A 24,575-nucleotide genomic window follows, 5' to 3' on the forward strand; every position below is an offset into this window, starting at 1 on the left:
CACTGAACTGCCTGCCTGCACTGTGTTGCTACCATGTGAGCCAGCCCTATAAAGAAGCTCCTAGAATTCTATTTCAACGAACAGGACAGAGGGTTTCCCCATGCAATTGGAGCTGCATAGTTATATCTCCATCAACATCTTCACTAACCTGTCAGAGTGGAGCTGTCCAGTCAGGACACTATCTTTTAAACCAATCAAACTGTGTGGACTTGAGTCCTCATTTGCATGAGGATGGACCAATCAGGGAACAGGATGGGGACTTCTCTCTATATGCCAGCTCCTGTCTGTCTCTGAAAGCACACTTTCCCTTTCTATGAAAGACTGGGTTTTCATGGCCGAGCTGAAACATGAAGCTGTCCTAAAGCAGAGAAGACCGACACAGAACGGAGCAGATTGGTGAGGAGCACAGTAGAACTGTCTAGCTAGAAAGGGGCCTGGGCCCAGGGCTGCCTTACAACCATGCTGTTTCTAAGCCACGCTGTATCACAATTGAGCTGTTTTGCACTAAATAAAGTTATCTTCTTCCCCGCACCCTAAATTGGGGATTCCTGTTGGCAGTGAATTGGTACCAATGAAAATCTACTATCAGTTGACACCACAATTGTACACAAAGTTCTCTGTATATGAACAGAACTATAAAACAGTATATATGAAAGTCTCTGAGGAGACTCTCAAAGGAGACTATGACTCTACTTAACTGCCATGTGTACAGCATTGTAGTTAATCTCCTGCACTAGCATTTGGTGAGAACCCTTAGCGCAAAGCAACTCTCATGTGGCCATCCTCTGCTTACCTTACGTCTGCTCCTGGAGCTATACTTACGTGGAGTAGCAAAGCTATTTCTTATAAAGCCAGGTGCCACAGTGCCTAAAATCTCTCCATCAAAGATTTTTTGATTATAACTTCTAATCTTTTAAATGCAAAGTGAGTTTCTGTTAAGCATAATGAATTAAAAATGCATGCTTACAATCTAAATGTCTAAATTTTTTTATTCATTCATACCAGATTTATTGATTTTAGAGAAAGAGGAAGGGGAAAGAGAGAGAAAAAGAAAGAGAGAGAAAGAGAGTCAGGAACAATGATCTGTTTCTGCATGTGCCCTGATTGGGGATTGAACTGGTAATTTTTTAAATATTGATAAATGAAAAAGAAGAAGTGAGATATATATATATGAATATCATTCAGCCATAAAAAAGAAAAAAAATTTGCCCTTGGTAACAACACGGATGATAAATAGCCTTTGAGGACATTTCACTAAGTGACATGACTTAGCGGGTCAATGACAAAGACAAATAGCGAGTGCAAAAGGTGAAGGGATGAAGCAAAGAAAAAAAAAGCAACTCATACACACAGACAACAGTGTGGTGATTACCAGAGGGAAAGGGAGGCAGTGGAGGAGGAAGAAGAATGTGAAGGAAGGATAAACAGTGATAGACACTTGACTTGGGGTGGTGAACACACAATACAATATACAGGTTATGTATTATAGAATTGTGCACCTGAAACCTATATAATTTTATTAACCAATTTCATTCCAATAAGTTTAATAAAAAAGACAAATACCATGCGCTCTCACTTATAAATGGACTCTAAAAAAGAAAGAAGAAAAAAAAACACCAAGTTCACAGAAACACAGAACAGACTGATGGTTACCAGAGCCTATGTGGTTGGGGATGAGCCACATGGGCAAAGGTGATCGATAGGAACAAACTCGCAGTTACAAAGTAAGTAAGTCCTGGGAGTATGATTTCCAGCATGGTAACTATAGTTAGTAATACTGTTTTGTATATTTGAAAAATGCTAAGAGAAGAGATCTTAAAAGTTCTCATCACAAGAAAATAATGTGTAACTATGTGGTGATGGATGTTAACCAGATTTATTGTGCTATCCTTTTGCAATGTACACAAATATGGAATCATTATGTTGCACATCTGAAACGAATAGAACATTATATGTCAATAATATTTCAATAAAATATTCATGCTATGTCAGCTTTTTCTCCAAACCCAGTAAAATGACAATATGTCAGTCCTGGTTCTGTTTGTCTGCAGACTCATTTCTACCCTTCCCTTGTTTTGCTCTGTTCCATTACGCAGAGGGACTGCCTTGTGCCAGGCTGGGCTGCCCAGGCTTCCGTGCGTTCAGAGGCAGAAGCGGCACTACAGGGAGACTGAAGAGTAGGGGAAGTGAGATCAGAGCCCTCCCTGCAGTGGTGGGGTTCAAATAATTTAACAACCGGTTCTCTGCACTAATGACCATTTTAAGTATAAAAAAATTATATACTGAAAGGTAATTTATTATTTCATGCACTTAATACTTACATAAGAATAAGCAGTACAAAAAACTAGATTATAAAACTTTTAAAATGTTAATAAAAATATTAAATAATACCTGACAAAAAACAATAAAACTGTTATTTAAGATATTTCCATATTGCTTCTTGATTGGCATCCTCACTTGTAATTTTTTTCATCTATGGACGAATGAACATCACTATGGGCACTTAGATTATGCTGTTGTGCAGATGAACATGATAAAAGAATAAGGAATGTAAATTTGTGATTTTCACATTGGGTGGCTGCCCAGGCGCTCACCTTAGAGAGAACCCTGATTACAGGTGCCATTTTAACAACCAGTTCACCGAACTCAACAAAAAATTAGGTATCTAATTTTCGCACGAACTGGTGCGAACCGGCTGAATCCCACCACTGTTTTCCCTCCTTGTCTGCGTCAGGCAGTGAGTTTTAGGCCACAGCTGGTGTTCTCTGAGCCTTCAGCTAGCACTAGACTGATCTGCTAATGGTTCCAGTTTCCAGCAGGTTGGCCGGTCCCTGCCTTCAGGAACACCACCGCTTACTCCCCTTCACCCTCCAGCCTGGAGTAAGAAAACTGATCATTTACAAAGGGAAACAAATAATGAAAGAAAAACTCCTGAGAAGAAAGAATTTGAAAATACATTATTAGATTCTGTTCTCTTTCATTAAAAAAAAAGAAGTAAATCAGAAAAAAAGCTAAGAAAGGTATGATTTCACTCACTCATGGGTGGGATATAAAACTGAGACTCATAGACAGAAGGTGAAGTGGTTACCAGAGGGAGGAGGATGAGGGGAAGGAAAATAAAGGGGGTCAAATATACAGTGCTAGAAAGTGGACTTGCCTTCACATGATGGGCACACAATACAATGAATAGTTCACATGCCTTGGCGATATACACTTGAAACCTGTGTACTTCTACGGACCAATGTTACCCCATTAAATTTAATTTCTCAATTTAAAATAAATAAATAAGGCACAAGAACCCCAGAAGACTAGGCTTCAAGAAGTAAACACATTTATTTTGCCATACTCCAGCACATGAGATATTGTGGGAAATGAGCTATTTCTATACTCAGGTTAATTAAGTGCACCAGCCTTCAAGCAATATCTACGAATAGGCAAAAACAGCCCACAAGTAAACCCTGTAAATCAAGTGAGAATTGGCTTGCCATGCCCTACTTGGACAATGTCTGCAACAACTCAGAACTCTGTGCCATTAGATGTCATTTAGGAAAGTGACCTGCTTAAATAATGCTACATAGTTTTATATAAGGTCTACCAGAAAGTTCTGTCCATTTTTGGAATAAAACAAAATACAAATTTTTCTTACCATCAATAAACTTTATTAAATAATATATTTCCACACCAATCCTATCTTCCGAATATGGTCCGAAATGGTTTGCTGAGCTGAATTAAGCCTTTCTGCGATCTCCGATGTTGTCAGAAAAGGATCTTGCTCCAACATGGTCTTAACAACATCGTCATTGATCAAAGATGGTCGCCCAGAACGTGGCTTATCAGAAAGGTCGAAATCACTTGTTTTGAATTTTTCGAACCATCTTCTGCATGTCCTATCAGAAACTGTTCCTTCACCAAACACTTTCAATAAATTTCTACATGCTTCTGTAGCATTTCTTCCTTGTTGAAATTTGTATACAATACAGTGGTGTAAATGAACTTTATCAGTAGCCATGGGTACACTATCGCTTCACACATAAGACTAACGTGAATCAACTTTGTTTTAGTTAATTTGCTATGTCAGTATGTATACATTAAGTGATAAAAATAGAGAGGCACACATGCGCCAAATAAACATGTGCTTACGTGTCGAAACTTGTTGTGATAGAAATGGACAGAACTTTCCGGTAGACCTTATATATTATCGCTTCTAGTTTACAGTTTATCTTATTTAGAAATGTAGTTATCTCCTATAATAGTGAAAAGATTTTAGCATTATTTAGTTTGTCCTGTCTACTTCCGGTCACCTATGTGTTAGGGCCCAGTGATAAATCTACCAATCTTACATACTCTACTTCTGTTGCAAAATCAGTTGCACATATTTTGGGCTTTTATTCTCTGATTGTGGGTTTTATTCAATATACTTCCCTTCTCTTTTAGGGCACCTGGAAGGATTTTCCCTATCCCTTGAGACAAGGCAAAGGCATGTGACTAATCCCAATAAATAAATCCACTTGCATGAAAATACATCAAAGAAGGTTTAAAGCTCCAGTAACTTGGCACATCCATTTTAAGAATTATTCTATTCAAATCCAGTACAAAGAAATGAAATAATAGTTGTATGCAGATTTTGGACTGTGCAAGTGGTCAGCGCCCATAACCCCCACTGTTCCAGGGTCAACTGTACTAGTTTTTGAAATTCATTGTGATGAAATTCTTATGAAGTCCTTGAGGGCAAAGCTAGACTGGAACCCACACATACTAGCTACTCAATAAATGTTTGCTAAATGGATGAATGAAGGATTGAGTGAGTGTATAACCTTAATTTCAATATGATATCTTGTTTAAATCATTCTTGTTTCTTCTCCTCCATGCTCATCTGAAAACTTCACAAATTTAGGCAATTGCCCTTAAATGAAAAAGACACTTTTATTCCTTAGTGAGACTAGCAAAAATATTCCGGCTTTTCAAAGAAGGTTAACACGAAATTTAAGGACATGCCAGTGAATTTTGCTTTATGTTGGCAAACTCTAAAAAGATGGTCCAGGGAGTATACACATCTTATATTTAAATATAATGTGTGGTTTTATTCTTTCTCTGTTTGGGTTTGGTGACTTGAGGCTGTTATGGACTGAATGTTGGAAAACCCCCAAATTCATATTGTGAAGCCCTAGCCCCCCCCCACACCCCACCTGCAATGGGATGGTATTTAGAAGTGGGACTTTAGGGAAGTAATTTGGTTTAGATGAGGTCATGAGGATGGAGCCCCTTGTGATAGGATTAGTGCCCTTATAAGAAAAAGAAGAGACATTAGAGATCTCTCTTTCTGCTATGTGAGAATACAGAGAAAGAAGTTGACTGTCTGCAAGTCAAGAAGACCCACACCAAGAACCAAATTGATAGGTACCTTGGTCTTAGATTTCCCAGCCTCCAGAATTGTCAGAAATAAATGTCTCTTGCTTAAGCCACGTAGTCTGTGGTATTTTGTTTTAGAGCCTGAATTAAAACACAGGCCAAATTCTCATCTTTATCACTATTAGGAGTATAATATGGTATGCACATCATAGTCACCCTCCCTTGCTTTCAGCAACCAGCTTGAGATTCTGCAGCCTCTTTAGGTAAATTGAGAAAAATGTTCATTCAGTGACCAGCCTGGCTCCTCAAGTACAATAATCCCCCCTCATCTGTGGGGGGATACATTCCAAGACCCTAAGTGAATGCCTGAAACCATGGATTTTACCAAACCCTATAAATACTGTTTTTTCCTATATAGTGGTCTTTCTTCTATCATGGGGGTTAGGTTCCAGAACCCCCCCCCATAGGCAAAAGTCCGCCAAGTAGCAACCTTATATTTATTTTATTATTTATATATATTTTAAGGTTTTATAAACCCTCCTCACATTCTTATAAACTTTTCCCGCACTGTTATTAACCTTTCCCGCACTCTTATAAACACTTCCTATGCTCTTAAACACTTTCTACACTCTTAAACCTACATAATTTTAATAACATATAAAATTCTATATGGGTACTCACCAGTGAATATACTACAACTTGATTGATGATGTTTTAATTAATATTTTTTATATTTTTATATTGTTTTCAATGTTTTAGGCTACAAAATGTTTATTTTACTGCAAAAATAATTAAAATAATAAATATATAAAAATATCTATATACCACAAAATCCTGCAATATAGCAAAAAATCCACAATACAAAATTAGATATATATAATTTAAAAATCCGTGATACAGTGAGACTGCAAAAAGTGAACTGCGACATGGTAAGGGATGACTGTACATACATACTCATGATAAAGATCAGTTAATAAATTAAGTATAGTGAAAGATTAACAACAATAACTAATAATAGAACAATTAAAACAGTACACTGCAATAAAAGTGATGTGAATATGGTCTCTCTCTCTCAGGAAACCTATGGCACTGCACACACAGTGTGGATATGCTGGACCTAGGGAGGATTCAGGTCCTGGGCAGAACAAAGGGTGACGGTGAGAGATTTCACCACGTTACTCAGAAAGGCACACAATTCAAAACTTATAAATGGTTTATTTCTGAAAAAATTTTTTTTTTTTGTATTTTTCTGAAGCTGGAAACAGGGAGGCAGTCAGACAGACTCCCGCATGCGCCCCACCGGGATCCACCCGGCACGCCCACCAGGGGGCGATGCTCTGCCAATCCGGGGCGTCTCTCTGTCGCGACCAGAGCCACTCCAGAGCCTGGGGCAGAGGCCAAGGAGCTATCCCCAGCGCCCAGGCCATCTTTTGCTTCAATGGAGCTTCAGCTGCGGGAGATGAAGAGAGAGACAGAGAGGAAGGAGAGGGGGAGGGGTGGAGGGGTGGAGAAGCAGATGGGCGCCTCTCCTGTGAGCCCCAGCCAGGAATACCACTGAGCCAACCTGCCAGGGCCTATTTCTGAAATTTTTTATTTAATATGTTTGCACCATGGTTGACCATGGGTAACTGAAACCTCAAAAAGAGAAGCCATGGATAAGGGGGACTATTGTATTTCCTACTTGCAGCAGTAAGGCTGTGTTCAAACCCATTGTTATATGGCACTGTTTGCTATTACGCTATAACCCAGGGATCATGTTCTTGGGTTTTACACAATACAAATAAATGAACAATTTCACTACATGTTAAGAACATCTCATTTGAAAAAACAGAGAATTTAATAATTCAACCACAGGATAACTTTTCAAAATGCTTTAGATCATATTAAAATCCATAAGATTGTTTTCTTTTGGTAAACAGATTTAACGCATTGCCCTTATTTGTCTCTACCTTCAAGAGCAAATGCATTTTCTTGGAAATATGGTATTTTGCACTGGCAAACAGTTCTAGGAATACATTCTTTAAGCACCATTTAAGAAGTTGACTTGAAATTTTTGGAGTCTCACATCAAAATGCTGACTATTAAATAACAATCTGTTATACACAATGCCAAATGAAAGCCTGCTATAATAATTCATAAAATTTAGGGTTTTTTTTACAGCATTTTGATAAATTTACCTCACTTAACCAGTTTAGCCAGAAGTCATCCCTTATGGTTGTCATGTGAAGGCAGTAAAATATTATATAACTTTAAATGACCTCAATCCAGAAATTTCACTGTTCACATTTTATCTGTCAAATAGTATTTTCTTTAAGAAGTAAATATTAATGGCATTATTGGGAGAAGCTACTGGCCTGGGACAAGTTCTAGCATTTAGTACTCTGACAGACCTTAATTTGGATATCAGCCAAAGTCAATAAAACTTGTTCATGCAGAACCTTACCTGGTTTTCACCACATCGAGGGGGTGCATCAGGCAGATTTCCACAAGACCTGAAATATGATAAAGAAAAGTCCAATAAACACTTATGTAAACACTCGTTCTTATTTCCTTGACCCCACTGATTTCTCAAGTATGAAGATTCAAATAAAACATTTGGGACTTTGGACATGGCAGGTAGTAGTTGTAGGCTAGTGGCAAAAGACAAAAGTATAATGTGTTTTTAGTATAGTGGAAGCAAGATATGTGAGTACCTAGGCACAGCAGGGAGGTGGGGCTGCAGGGAAAAGAAAATAAAAAGGAATCAGGTGTCCTGAATCCCAATCAAGTAGGCAGGAATTACTGTTATCTCAATCCAGTCCAATATACAGATATATGAGGAATAAAGGAAGGGAAGAAGAAAGAAGGGAGAGAGGTCTTTCAGCATCCCCTACACCACCTACCAACATGGCAAATCATGAGCCTCAGTTTCAACATTCATGAACTAAAGATAATGATTGATAGCTTAATAGAGAACATGTATTGAACCTGAGATGTCCACATGCCAGGCTGACACCCTATGCACTGAGCCAACCGGTCAGGGCACATAGGAGAAGTGACCATCTGCTTCTCTCCTCCTCCCTCTCCCTTTTCTCTCCCTCTTTGCCTCATGCAGCTAGTGACCCAATTGTTTTAAGTGTGGCCCTGGCGCTGAGGATAGCTCTGTGGGAGTGACTACATCAGCCTGATGTGCTAAAAATAGCTCAGTACTTGAGCATCGTCCCCAGATGGGGTTGCTGGGTGGATTTCAGTTGGGGCGCATGTGGAAGTCTGTTTCACTATTTCCCCTCCTCTCACTTAAAAAAAGGGAACAGGTATTAAGTGTTTATTGTATGGTAGGCATTCTTCTAAGCAGTACTTAGTTCATCTTATTTAATCATCACAAGAGCTCCTTGTGGTAGAAAGTAATATTATCCTCATTTTACAGCTGAGATCATTGAGGTACATAGATTAAATAAATTGTCTAAAATCTCAGAGCTAGGAAGTACTTTTAATCCCACATAGCCCATGATCTTAACCATTGTACAATGAGCAAGTATTTTTATAGCTTCTTGCAAATCCATTGTAAAGCCCTTCCTATTGTCTGAGCAGACAAGAGTAGTAGTAATAATCATAACAGTGACTTTACCTGCAGTCCTTACACAGTGATGGTCATTTAACACACATTATCCCTGATCTGTACCACTACTGGACAAGGTCAGTATCACCAGCATCTTTACTTGAAGAGAACCAAACTAAGGTTGACAATCTTAACTATTTGCCCTAAAGCCACCCTACAGTATTTGTGGGTAGTTTCTTAAGGGCAGAGCACTAACCTCTCTTTCATTTGCAAACAAAGTCAATTTGATCTTACCTGTAATTTAGTTCATTCCTATCATATTTATAGACACAAATGTCTTTTACTCCCCTATTGGTCAGATCTAGGGAGATCAAAGGTCTTGAATCTTCCTAAAGGCCAGCTTTGCTTCCAAAGAAGCTTTCGGAAGTTGTTCCTGCATAAGCCTGCTATAGTTTACAAAGTTATATTTTGACTTCTTTTGGCTAAAACTAACAAGATTTAATATTGATTTCATTCCAGCAAGAATGCTCTTTAATCATTGGTAACCAAGTCACTGGCCAAATCTGACTAATTGCCTGGAGACTGGAGAAAGGAGCAGAGAACAGAAGTAACAGAATTACTGGGCACAATAGCAGGCCTTTGAGCCACTGTCTTTGCTTTATGAATAAACCTTGTCATTCAAGATCCCATGGATGGGTTTCTTCCTTGCAAACAGTAAGGTCTCAATACACTTCCTCGAGCTTGAAAACTCACATTCACCTTGAACCTTGAAGTAAGAGTCAAGTGACCCGAGTTCTTGTTCTGGTGTCTTCAGGAAATCATAACTTACCGCTAGGGGCATCAGTTCCTTATTTGTAAAGGGAAAGGTTTAATGGTCTTTAATACCTTGGAGATCTAGTATTCTATGTTTGTGTCTTTGTTCTTGAATGTTATGATTCTAATTTATGCTGTGTTATATTAGCTAAAAGAGGATAAAGTTCTAATCCATGAACAAGATTGACCCCAGAAACTCAAACTTACAGAATAACATTCTTACCAAGCACTGCAGCAGGTAGATGTCTACTAAGGGTACTTCTGTGCATCTCATGAGCATAAAGGAATAAGTCATCAAGAATCAGTTTACCAAAGAAAGTACACACAGCTTCTCCCATTGACTTGGCATTAGAAAAGGAGCAAAATAATAAACACCGAACAACACTAGTTGATATACCTCTTTAAAAGTTTATTGAAAGAACCAATAATTCAGCGACTTATTAAAACTAACAGCTATTGTGCTAAGTGAAATAAGCCAGGCAGAGAAAGAAAAAAATCAAATGATCTCACTTATATGTGGAATCTAATGAACAAAGTGAACTGAGGAATAGAATAGAGGCAGAGACGGGGTTACACGGAGCAGAGGGACAGCAGTCAGAGGGAAAGGGGATGAGGGGATGGGATCAGAGAAGGTGAAAGGATTAGTAAAATAATATATACATAACACATAGATACAGATAACAGGACAGCAAATCCCAGAGGGAAGAGAGAAGGGAGTGAGGGGAAGGGGGACAATGAGGGTGTAATCAGGGACACAGGGGTGAGGGTGAGGGTGTTATACTGAGTGGGGCACTTGAATCCATGTTAACACAATACATTTAAATTAATAAAAATTTTAAAAATTAAAAATAAAGGAAATAGAAACCATAAAGAAAAAAAAAAACAGAACTTGGAGAATCTGTTCACATTTATATATACCAGTTTATTTGTGAATTTGTTCTAGTATGTTGATGTGCATTTTTGGAGTAAGATTTTAATAATTTTTCTCTTCCTGGAGAATAGTTATTTTTATTTGAGGCAATTGCTTATTTATCACAATAACAAGCAAGCAAGAGTTGCTATTGGATTTTTAAAAACTAGACAAAAGACTAATTTTATAAAGCTGGACCTTACGCAAACTAAGAAAGCCCAAAGCAGATTGACATTGTGAATTTATCATATTGTAAATGGTTTTAGTGTTTCTACAGATTCGTGACACTTCAGTAGGATTCAAGTGGAACTGGTAATGTTAATCTGACCTATCATGAGCACAGAGAAGCTGTACCCTTGAAGAGTCCTTGGTGCTCCCTTCTTTGAGTTGACTCAAGTACATGCCTTCCCGAGCCAACACTTCAGGGAAAAGATTAACACCACTCTGTCACAGACCTTGCTCCAGCCTCTACCTCTTGTGACAAGGTCTCCTGGCCTGTTTAACCACAAATCTGCACTAGACATCACCTGCATCCCCTTCCTCTTATATAATCTGAACCACACCTCTTTTCCTAAGAAAAGTGCAATGATTAGTCATGATTGGTGAAAGAACAGTGTTTTTCTCAGTGGTCCCTGTGCTTTTCCTTTTCTCTGGAATGCTGTCCTTCTGTGAGGTCACACACAAACATAAATTTCTGAGAAACTTACCTTGAGTTCTCAATTTGGGTAGCCATTGCCCTAGACATCCTGGGGCATAGACTGCTAGTACTCATCCCCTTTTCCTTCTGGCTACTCAGAATAAAGATGGCATTTCCCAGCCTCCTTTTTGCTAGGCATGACCATGTGACTAACTGTGGCCAATGGAATGCAAGAAAGTGGTTTTAGCAACTTTGGGTAAGTTTTCTAAAGGTAGGAGGCTGCTCCTCTCCTCCCTTCCCCTCCTTCCTGCTGGTGGAATGTGGACATAGGGCTAGAGTAGCCAGCTTAGACAAAAAGGTGACTTTGGTCATGGAGGCCACACATAGCAAGTAACAAAATAGTAGTCCCTGACATGGTGGTGTCCTGGTTTGTCTACCTCCAAATGCTCCTGTTAGAGAAAAATGTCTATTCTCTTTAAACAATAGCTATCTGGGTTTTCTGCCATTTTTACTAGAACTTAATTCTGATATAGGAACCCTCTGATGTGTTCCCCAGTACCCTGAACTTGGGTTACTGCATGTCACTGTGACTGTTTTTTTTGTATAAAAGCTCAGTGAGGACCGATTCTCCGCCTGCCTTATTCACCTCTGCATTCTCATTACTTTACACAATGGCCAGCACTCAAATTCATTGAATAAATAAATAAACGTTGATCAGGGTTCCTGTATAGACCATCACATCAGCTGACTCTCCACATAAACCAAACTGGCAGCTATTTATTCTGTATATACTTCATTAGTTTGAACATTATCCAAATAAGCAATTAAAGATAAGTCGGGAAAAATTATATGACTTACAGCACAGAATGTTCTTGAAAGAACTGAAAATGCAGAATTAAACTATTGTTGATATGTGAGAAAGCAACTAGTCAGTCAGCACCTCATGATTCCCCAATGATTCTTGGGAGCTGTGTGCTGCAAGAGTGCTGGGCTAGGTGCTGGGGTCATACCCACACAATAGTGAGGGCGCCTGCAAGGCTGATGGACTTCAAATACAAACGCAGACATGACACATTGAGAATGGCCTCTTATGTGAAGGGGATGTTAAGCAGAGAATAGAAATATGCATAAAACAATGTTTCAAGCCCAGTGAGTTACTGCTGCTATTTCCATTAAGCAATGTTGCTGTTTATGTTCTACATCAATTCTAGCCTTGCTTTACTATTTACTTTTATCTCAAATTGTCAACTATTTTTAAAGAGCTACGTTATTGTTCTCATAAAACTAGTAACAGAAAATGTGGAAAAGTATTTAAAAAATTTTAAGTAATGTTTTAATTCATCTGTTGCCTGGGCATTCCTTATAATTGAGATTACTGGTCCTAGGTCACAAGGTTGATTTATGTGAGGCAAAGGCCACTTGAAAATCTATATATGTCATATGTAAATATGAATATAAATAGGAATCTCACCAGGAAGCAGTTCTTACAGTTTTCACCTATTTTGCCAGTGATCACTGGTAGATAATGCATACCTCAACAATATCCTTTTTCCTTAGAGCTGGGGATAGAAAACCACATTAAGGGCATCTCTTCCCAGAAAGGATGAGAGTGGTCTTATTTTGGAGATTTAAAATGCTTATCACATAAAGCAGAAGATTCACATGTTTATCCATCTCTTTACAACCTGGGCCACGGTAAAAAGACCACAGAGAGGGCACCACCACACTGGTGGACTGACCGACTATGCGACATGCCCACACATGCTCACTCCTAATGCAGTCCTAAAGTACAGAAACCCGCACTGCGGTTCACTCCTCTGCCTTCCTTTCCGCCCACCCTGTCTTCACCCGGAATAGTGCTGCCGTAAGCTCCAGCCTTTTTAGCAGTAGGATGGGAGAAGGTAAAAGATAAACTGGGTGCCCAGACGTTGACTTGAACATCGTTTATTAAAGAATAATGTAAAGTGATCCTTCAAGTAAGGTCTTAATCTTAACTATTCACAATGTAATTCTAGATTAATCTGTTCTAAGATATGTTATTTGAGAACAAAGTATTCAAAATTTACTCTGCCCTCTTATCACTGTCAATATACTGTTTCTTTCTCTACAATTCCATTTTATGTGACCAATTATATTACATTGTATTACACTGCAAATATCAAGAATACCATTTATCATACCATACTATGGTTAGAAATATGTAGAAATATATATCAAGACATTGTAGTCTATGTGAATGACATTGTCTAGATTTGTGAAAATGTGTGATCAAATACAAACAACAAGCTCTTTATGAAAAGGAATTCTTTAATTTTATAGGCCCCCTGAGTAAATAATATCAAATACATGAAATGCACTCAAGAAGGTCTCTATCTACACTCACTTTTTTGGTGATCTTACCCAACCCATTGTTTTAATTACCATCTATATGCTAACAACTCACCAGGTCACATTTCCAGTCCAGACTTTTCTTTCAAAGTCTAGATTTAAATATCTTATTGCTCATTTGATATCTCTACTTGGATATTTAATATCCATCTCACAATTCCCATGTCTGAAACAGGATCCCAACCCTTCTCACTCTACTCAAAAACAAAAAATAAAAGAAAACAAAAATCAACCTGTTCAACTTTATATTCATTATGGACTCTTTTTCCTATCAAAACCTTCTTCCAATCTATCTGGAAATCCCATTGGCTTTACTTAAAAATATATCCCGATTTCCTTCACCTTTCACTTCCTCCACTGTCCCATACTCTGGTCCGAGTCAGGAACATTATTTCTCAGCTGATTAGCTGCAGCACCCCAGTAACTGGTCTCTTTCCTTCTATCTGCAGCCAGAGTGAGCCTTTAAAAGTGTAAGTCATTTCACATCATTCCTCTCGTCAGCACTGGTTCCCCATTTCACTCAGAGAAAAGACATCCTGGTATGCATTATTTCTCTCATCAACTCTCCTTCTATTCTGACACTCACTCATTCTACTCCAGCCACAGGGGCGTCGTTGCTATTTCCCGAACTTTCCAGGACTATACTTCAGCTTTCAGCCTTTGTGCTAGCTGTTTCCTCTGCCTGGAGTGACCTTCCCTGGATTTTACTTGACCAACTTTCTTCACATAATCAGTGGGTAACCCTGACCACTGTAGCACAGAGGTCTGTCCCTCCTTACTCTGCCACTAATAAAACTCTTCATGCTGCTATGTCATTTCCCTTTTCAATGGTACTTGTCAACTTCCAACACATTCCATTATATACTAATTTATTATGCTTGTTTCCTATATCTTCCATTGGGGTATAATATTCATCAGGGCATAGATCTTTGTACTACCCACTGATATGCACTAACTACTCAGAACATGACTGATACATAACAGTGGCTCAATAAATACTTGTTGAAAAAGAAACTGCATTATATAAAAGAATACACCTACTACAATGATGAGATTCCTTTCCAGGTATGAAGAAGACAAAATTTCATCAATTTAGTTTATAGGAGGGGGACTCCCTCAGTCATTCAAGGAACCCATGTCATGTTTAAAATATGAAGTAAGTCTACTGATGCATACCTATCTTCTAAGTAGAACAGATATATTCCAAAGATAATTTCGATAACATTTTATAAAGCAGGAAACATCTTACTATCTCCATGAACTGCAAAAGGATAGTGGTGCAGACAGAGAATTGAGGCATTCAAGCATCCCGAAGATGTCAGTTACAGGTGAAGCCTACGCCACCTATTTATCAAGCAAAAAAAAAAAAAAAAAAAAAATCTCTGCATTGTACTGTAGCCCCTTCCAGGGTGTGTTCAAATTAAATCTAAGACTTCTCTTTTGTCCTTTGAAATTCACACTGTTAATTACATAACTTAACTGATTTTGTTAGACATGTTTAACTCTTTAAAATATAAAAGAATCTTTTTAGCTTTTAATAAGAACCACAGAGGAATAAACGATTTCAAGCTTTGCAAATTTGAAATTCAAAAATAGAACAGCTACAGACAGAACTGATATTTTTTCATCTACTCTACTAGTCATGCGAATCATTACAACATCCTATTTGATAGCCTGCCCAGAAAATGTGGTAGCCCTATTCAATTATAAGCAATGTGAGACTCATAAAGGGAAATAGAATATATTATGCTTTCCCCCAATAACAGTTAAGGCGCACTACCTTTGTGGCACAGTAAATTAATATTATGCACACAGGATTGGCTAAATAAGCAATGTGATTTGGTAGGTTTGAAATATATAGTTAAAAGTTATGCATTTGGGGCAAGTCAAGCCACAGCCTTCCTTGAAAAATCTGAAGCAAATATTTTCATAGATGTTGATGATGAGAACATATTTTTCTAATAAAACTAACACTCAGCAGTATCTGTGAGCACATATCTGAAGGCAGTGCACAGTTTCCCCCACATAGTTGTAGATTCTGGTTCTCTTTTGCTTGCTACCACTTCCTCAGGAGAATGGGAAGCAAGGTCATTAACTAAGAGTCAGAAAGAGGGAGAAGGAGTTGGAGAGACCAGATAGAAGGCATGAAATAGTGATCTTTGGGACTGAGGGAAGGTTTGAGCAGGGAAATGTAGTGTGATTACTAGTTGGCAATAAGAGTCCTGGTGAGGACAACAGTCATGAATTTAAAAGTGTCACTTTTTGCTGCATTTGGCTGTTTAGGTGCAAGCAGAGTAAAATTAAACCAGAATGAGGTTTGCCACATGAATGTGAGAAAGTGAGAGAGGCCAAAGGAAAGACTGTGTGCAAAACAATGATTAAACATGGAACTTAAGCTAGGAAGAATGGAAGTGAGAGCATGACAGGGATCAGGACATGGTGGTAAGAACTTGTTGGCTCTGGCCTGACCAGGTGGTAGCAGAGTAGATAGAGCATTGGCCTGGTATGCTGAGGACATAGCTTTGAAACCCCAAGGTCACCAGCTTGAGCATTGTTCATCTGGCTTGAGTGCGGGCTCACCAGGTTGAGCGAGGGGTTGCTGGCTTGAGTGAGGGATCATACACATGACCCCATGGTCACGGGCTTGAAGCCCCAGGTCACTGGCTTGAACCCAAGGTTGCTGGCTTGAGTGTGGGGTTGCTGGCTTGAGTCTGGGTTCATAGACATGATTTCATTGTCCCTGGCTTGAGCTTAGGGGTCACTGGCTTGAAGCCCAAGGTTGTTGGCTTGAGCCCAAGGGGTCACTGGCTCAGCTGGAGCTCCTCAGTCAAGATACATTTGAGAGAGCAATCAATGAAAAACATATAGGCTGCAACTATGAATTGATGCTTCTCATCTCTCTCCCTTCCTGTCTATCTGTCCCTGTCTGTCCCTCTCTCTATCTCTCTGTCTCTCTGGCAACAAAAAAAGAACTTGTTGGCTCTGTCTGAGTCAGGATACCACAGGAGAGAGCTGGAAAGATAAGGAATGAGTTAACTTTGAGATAACTACTAAGTCCCATTTTTATTAATACATTGTACCAAAAGTTTGAAGTTTTTTCTCTGTATGCCCAGTTTCTAGAACAAGGTATGGCACATCATCTACATATTGAATAAAAATATTGAATGAACAAAATTTTGATCCTATGATTTTTAATACCAAGTTTGTAAATAACTACATCAATGGATAGGATATTCACCATTTCCTAAACAGGATTCAGCAGATATTCCTTGTTTTTATTTGATCTTCAAGGTTTTTTTCAGTTTATGGTTTTATAAATATTTAACTAAGATCCTATAATGACCAGAATATGTACACCTTAAGAAGTAAATAGGCCCTGGTTGGTTGGTTCAGTGGATAGAGTATTGGCCCAGCATATGTCCTGGGTTTGATTCCCGGTCAGGACACACATGAGAAGCAACCATCTGCTTCTCTTCCCTCCCTCTTCCCCTCCTCTCTGTCTTCCCCTCTCACAGCCAGTAGCTCAACTACTACAAGCATTAGCCTTAGGCACTAAAAATAGCTCAACTGATTTGAGCATCAGCCCAAGAGAGGGGTTGCCGGGTAGATCCCAGTTGGGGCACATGCAACAGTCTGTCTCTCTATCTCCCCTCTTCTCACTTAAAAAAACTATTTTTAAAAAGAAGTTAATAATACCTTAGGTAGGGACCTGAAGATGGCAGCAGAGTAGGCGGACGCACAGATGCCCAGCTCTCACCACCAAACTGGAATACAAATCAATTTAGGAAAAATTAGCATGAAAAACCAACTCTGGACTACAAGAACAGCTCTCAAAAACCAAGGAGCAAAGAAGAAGCCACAACAAACCTGGTAGGGAGCACCTGAATCTCCCCTGCTTACAGGAATGAGGGGGGGGTGAGGCTGAGAGCCAGCGGGGATCTCACTCCAGGGAAAAGAGCAGAAATACTACTCACAGCCACTTGCCTGGCGACCAGGGAGCGAGGTGTGTTGAAAAGACCAGCTTATCTCCCAAGTGGAAAGGAAAGAGAGAGGGACAGACTGTGAGGGGCTAAGGAATGCAAGAGATGACCTAAAAAAGCTGACTCATCCGTGCTGGAGGCGGCCATAGCTGGGAAAGGGACTAATCCTTCCACAAAACAGTACTGAATTGCTCCCAGATCAGAGATCTCCAGACATCTCTCCAGCTCCAACTAGCGCAACAAGACACAGCTGAAAACAAGAAGTGGGGAGGATAGGCAGTAACTCAGGTCTCCATGGAGATCTGAGATACACCTCCCCCTACTGAAGCTGAGAAAACACCCTGCCCCCAGAGAGATTAGTTGGTGGAAGAGGCCTTCAGAGTCTCAGGTTACACCCATCGCATTCCTGGATACAGTTTCAAGGAAGCCCCCTGCTGAGATCAGTAAACAAGACTATCACCTGTTAAGAAACCAAAAAAAATCAAGACTTCAAAGCTGCCCAAATCCGAAAGTGGATTACAAATAATAGCTGATACCAACCCAAGAAGACCTAGAAATAACACAACTGAAAACTGGAGGCAGACAACACCAAGCCTAGACTCAACCATCTCTACAAACAAAACACCCAAACACAGATAATGAGAAGACAAAAAGTGTAATCCAAATGAAACTACAAGAGAAACCTTCAGGAGATGAACTGAGTGATATGGAAATAATCAAACTTCCAGATGCGCAGTTCAAAATAATGATTGTAAGGATGCTTAGGGATCTTAGAACAACAATGGATGGTCATTATGAACACCTAAATAAAGAAATAGCAGGTATAAAAAAGAATCAGTTGGAGATGACAAATACAATATCAGAAATCAAGACCACAATGGAAGGAATTAAAAACAGGATGGATAGAGCTGAGGATCGAATCAGTGAGTTGGAGGACAACTTGAATGAAGTCAAGAAAGCAGAGAAGAAAAAAGAAAAGAGACTCAAAAAGTCTGAAGAAACTCTTAGAGAGCTCTGTGACAACATGAAGAAAAATAACATCCGCATCATAGATGTGTTCCTGAAGAAGTAGAAAAAAAACAAGGGATAGAGACTTTGTTCAATCATATCATAGCTGAAAACTTCCCTAAATTAATGCAGGAGAAACTCTCACAAGTTCAAGAAGCACAGAGGACTACATTAAAGAGAAATCCAAAGAAACCTACACCAAGACACATCATAATTAAAATACCAAAGCTAAGTGATAAAGAGAAAATATTAAAAGCTGCAAGAGAAAAAAAGCTATCACCTACAAAGGAGCCCCATAAGGATGACATCCGACTTCTCAACAGAAACACTTGAGGCCAGAAAAAAATGGCAAGAAATATTAAAAGTAACGCAGAACAAGAACCTACAACCAAGACTACTTTATCCAGCAAGGCTATTGTTTAAAATCAAAGAAGAAATAAAAAGCTTCCCAGACAAAAAACAACTCAAGGAATTCATTACAACAAAACCAATGCTGCAGGAAATGTTAAGGGGCCTGTTGTAAACAGATCAAAGTGGGAAAAGAATATAGCTAAGAGGAATACAGCTTTAAAGAATAAAATGGCAATAAACAACTACATATCAATAATAACCATAAATGTAAATGGATTAAATGATCCAATCAAAAGACATAGGGTAGCTGCATGGATAAGAAAACAGGACCCGTACATATGCTGTCTACAAGAGTCACACCTTAAAACAAAAGATACACATAGATTGAAGGTAAAAGGATGGAAAAAAAACATTTTATGCAAATGGAAATGAAAAAAAAGCTGGGGTAGCAATACTTATATCAGATAAATTGGACTTTAAAACAAAGGATATAGTAAGAGATAAAGAAGGCCACTACATAATGATAAAGGGAGTAATCCAACAGGAAGATATAACTATTATAAATATCTATGCACCTAATATAGGAGCACCTAACTATATAAAGCAGACTTTGATGGATTTAAAGGGCAAGATCAACAGCAATACCATAATAGTAGGGGATTTCAGTACCCCACTAACATCACTAAATAGATCCTCAAGAAAGAAAATTAACAAAGAAACAGCAGACTTATTGGAAACACTAGATCAACTTGATTTAATAGATATGTTCAGAACCTTTCACCCTAATGCAGCAGAATATACATTCTTTTCAAGTGCTCATGGTACATTCTCTAGGATAGACCACATGTTAGGGCAAAAAAGTGGTCTCAACAAATTTAAGAAGATTGAAATCATATCAAGCACTTTCTCCGATCACAACGGCATGAAACTAGAAATGAACCACAACAGAAAACCTAAAAAAATTCTCAAACACATGGAAACTAAATAGCAGGTTGTTAAATAACAAATGGATTAAGAATGAGGTCAAAGAAGAAATAAAAAAATTCCTAGAAATGAATGACAGTGAGCATACAACAATTCAAAATTTATGGGACACAGCAAAAGCAGTACTGAAAGGGAAGTTGATAGAACTACAGGCACACTTTCAGAAGCTAGAAAAACTCAAACAACTTAACCCTGCATCTAAAAGAACTAGAAAAAGAACAGCAAGTAAAGCCCAAATGTAGTAGAAGGAAGGAAATAATAAAGATCAGAGCAGAAATAAATGACATAGAGGCTAAAGAAACAATACAGAGGATCAATGAAACTAGGAGCTGATTCTTTGAAAAGGTAAACAAGACCAATGAAACTTTAACTAGACTCACCAAGAAAAAGAGAGAGAGGACTCAAATAAATAAAATTAGAAATGAGAGTGGAGAAATAACAACTGACACAACAGAAATACAAAATATTATAAGAAAATACTATGAAGAACTGTATGCCAAAAAACTAGACAACCTATATGAAATGGAAAAATTCCTTGAAACATACAATCTTCCAAAAATCAATCTGGAAGAATCAGAAAACCTAAACAGACCGATTACACCAAATAAGATCGAAACAAACTCCCAAACAACTCCCATCAATGAAAAGTCAGGGCCTGATGGCTTCACAACTGAACTCTACCAAATATTCAAAGAAGAACTAACTCCTATCCTTCTCAAACTATTTCAAAAAATTCAAGAGGAAGTAAGACTTCCAAGCTCCTTTTATGAGGCGGCATAATTCTGATTCCAAAACCAGGCAAAAACAACACAAAGAAAGAAAATTATAGGCCAATATCTCTGATGATTATAGATGCTAAAATCCTCAACAAAATATTAGCAAACCGGATCCAACAATATATGGAAAAAGTCATACACCATGAACAAGTGGGATTTATTCTGGGGAGGCAAGACTGGTACAACATTCGTAAATCAATCAATGTGATTCATCACATAAACAAAAAGAAGGAGAAAAACCATATGATAATTTCAATAGATGCAGAAAAAGCATTTGATAAAATCCAGCACCCATTCATGATCAAAACTCTCAGCAAAGTGGGAATACAGGGAACATACCTACCTCACCATGATAAAAGCCATCTATGAGAAACCCACAGCCATCATACTCAATGGGCAAAAATTAAAAGCAATCCACTTAAGATCAGGAACAAGGCAGGGGTGCCCCCTATCACCACTCTTATTTAACATAGTCCTGGAAGTCCTAGCCACAGCAATCAGACAAGAAGAAGAAATAAAAGGCATTCAAGTTGGAAAAGAAGAAGTAAAACTATCATTATAGTTTTAGAAAACCCTAAAGTCTCAGTCAAAAAACTACTGGACCTGATAAATGAATTCAGCAAAATGGCAGGATATAAAATCAATACTCAGAAATCAGAGGCATTTTTATACGCCAACAATGAACAGTCAGAAAGAGAAATTAAGGAAACAATCCCTTTCACTATTACAACCAAAAAAATAAAGTACCTAGGAGTAAACTTAACCAAGGAGACTAAAGACTTGTACTCGGAAAATTACAAAGCATTGATAAAAGAAATCAAGGGAGATACAAACAAGTGGAAGCATATACCATGCTCATGGTTAGGAATAATAAACATCACTAAAATGTCTATATCACCCAAAGCAATTTATAAATTCAATGCAATACCAATTAAAATACCAATGACATACTTCAAAGATATAGCTCACATATTCCAAAAATTTATATGGAACCAAAAAAGAACACAAATAGCCTCAGCAATCTTAAAAAAGAAGAATAAAGTGGGAGGTATCACACTTCCTGATATCAAGTTATACTACAAGTCCATTGTACTCAAAATAGCCTGGTACTGGCATAGGAACAGGCATATAGATCAATGGAACAGAACAGAGCACCCAGAAATACAATAATCCCACAGTTTTATGGACAACTGATATTTGACAAAGGAGGTAAGGAAATACAATGGAGTAAAGACAGCCTCTTTAACAAATGGTGTTGGGAAAATTGGACAGCTACCTGCAAAAAAATGAAACTAGATCACCAGCTTACACCACTCACAAAAATAAACTCAAAATGGATAAAAGACTGAAATGTAGGCCGTGAAACCATAAGCATCTTAGAAGAAAACATAGGCAGTAAGCTCTCCGACATCTCTCGGAGCAATATATTTGCTGATTTATCTCCATGGGGAAGTGAAATAAAAGACAGGATAAACAAATGGGACTATATCAAACTAAAAAGCTTTTGAACAGCTAAAGACAATAAGAACAGAATAAAAAGACAAATTACACAATGGGAGAATATATTTGACAGCACATATGATAAGGGGTTAATAACCAAAATTTATAAGGAACTTGTAAATCTCAACACCAGGAAGACAAACAATCCAATCAAAAAATGGGAAAAAGAAATGAATAGACACTTCTCGAAAGAGGACATACAGATGGCCAATAGGCATATAAAAAAATGCTCAACATCACTAACCATTAGAGAAATGCAAATTAAAACCACAATGAGATATCACCTCACACCAGCCAGAATGGCGCTCATCAACAAAACAACACAGAATAAGTGCTGGCGAGGATGTGGAGAAAAGGGAACCCTCCTGCACTGCTGGTGGGAATGCAGACTGGTGTAGCCATTGTGGAAAACAGTACAGAGATTCTTCAAAAAATTGAAAATCGAACTGCCTTTTGACCCAGCTATCTCAATTTTAGGAATATACCCCAAGAACGGCTCCAAAAGGAGAAATGCATCCCCATGTTTATGGCAGCATTGTTCACAATAGCGAAGATCTGGAAACAGCCCAAGTGTCCGTCAGAGGACGAGTGGATTAAAAAGCTTTGGTACATATATACTATGGAATACTACTCAGCCATAAGAAATGATGACATCGGATCATTTACAATAACATGGATGGACCTTCATAACATTATACGGAGTGAAATAAGTAAATCAGAAAAAACTAAGAACTATATGAATCCATACATAGATGGGACATAAAAATGAGACTCAGAGACATGGACAAGAAGGTGATGGCAACAGGGGTGAGGGGTTTGGGGGAGGGGGATGGGGCGAGGAAGGAGAGAGGGGGTGGGGGAGGGGAGGGGCACAAAGAAAACCAGATAGAAGGTGACAGAAGACAATTTGACTTTGGGTGAGGGGTATACAGCATAATCAAATGTCAAAATAATCTGGAGATTATTTCTCTCAGCATATGTACCCTGATTTATCAATGTCACTGCATTAAATTTAATAAAAAAAAAAGAAGTTAATATATTTAATCAACAACACATCATAGGGAATTGCTGGAAGTGTGAAACACTGAATAAAACAATTATACAAATACAAGCCTTCAAAGATGGCTTAAGCCCCCAAACAAAATTATTGTGAAAGATTTTGAAACTACAAGATTAAGTCCTCAAAAATAAATGAACACATTCATATTCATATTCTGAGGCAAGGTTAGACAGTAATTGATAAAATATACATTTTAAAAGACTTTATCATCTTTTCTAGGAAAGGCAGTCCCAACTTCTTGTCAAGCAACTTAAAATGTGTCCTCATTAGAATATCTTCCTGGTTGAAAATTAAAACAATGACAATGTACCCTGGAATTCTGCAGGGTTCCTACAAAGTCTAAAAATATAGACAAATAAACGTAATGTCATGAGGGCATTGCCAATCTGTAAAAAGGTATATTAATGTTATCTACTTTGCAGACTGTACAAATACTCTGTGTAGAGGAGTGACTTCTATATTTACTCAAGGACTAGATTTAGTGACCACATAATTTCTGAATAAATAAAAAGTGAAGAGCAGTATTTCTGTTTTATCTCTAATTTCTTCACATTTTACTTTGATGCTACAAGATTAAATTTTTTCATTTTCCTCTTATACACAAAATAATATAGAAGACGTAAAACAACGGCAGCAACTAACAGGGGATCTACAGTCCTGGGAACAACATGGTGCTCCACCAGAACCCATTTTCTCTTTCTTCCAGGGTCTGTGACATCTCAGGAAGATGGTCTTTCCCAGCATCCATTCTGTGTGGCCACGTGGCTAGGTTTTCACCTGTGGATTGTGTAAATCAGAGAGCCTAAGGCTATGAATATACCTCTTTCAAAACTAATTACCTCTTCTTGATAACTGGAATGTCAGTGTGGTAGTGACTTAAGTTATATCTTAGAGATGACAACACAGCGTCCTAGAGTGTAGTGGAAGAGCTAATGGAAGGAACTCATGTCCCAGAGTTTCGACGAGGACCAGAAATTCCATGCTGACCTGAACTATCAATAGCAAGACATACATGGAAAAAACAAAAACATTTTATTTTTTCAGCCATGGTATGTTGGGTCTCTCTGAAGCAGTTAATCTTTACCCTGACACATACAGATGCTATATCAAACAGCACTACCACACAGTTGCCAACTGTATTATGAATTCACAAATGGCAACTTTTCTGAACTAAATTCAACTTACCACCAAGGAGGAAAGGGTATTACCCTCTCTTCAGAAAAGAAGGGTGACATTATGAAGTAAGTGGACCCAAGGCTGTGAGCTGACACTGTGTTCACT

The 24,575-nt window shown here is 38.3% G+C and overlaps 1 protein-coding gene across 4 annotated transcripts in view; it reads right to left on the reverse strand.

Annotated features, from left to right (window-relative positions):
* Nucleotides 1-24,575, reverse strand: part of SLC25A21 (solute carrier family 25 member 21) — a 531,270-nt gene that overhangs the window by 212,002 nt on the left and 294,693 nt on the right. For all 4 annotated transcript variants that reach the window (XM_066344492.1, XM_066344496.1, XM_066344494.1 and 1 more), the window contains exon 2: nucleotides 7,793-7,841. In XM_066344492.1, the coding sequence (XP_066200589.1) occupies nucleotides 7,793-7,841 (49 nt within the window). The remainder of the gene's footprint in view (nucleotides 1-7,792; nucleotides 7,842-24,575) is intronic.

This window comes from Saccopteryx leptura, chromosome 6 (genome assembly GCF_036850995.1).
Source record: "Saccopteryx leptura isolate mSacLep1 chromosome 6, mSacLep1_pri_phased_curated, whole genome shotgun sequence".
NCBI lineage: Eukaryota > Metazoa > Chordata > Mammalia > Chiroptera > Emballonuridae > Saccopteryx > Saccopteryx leptura.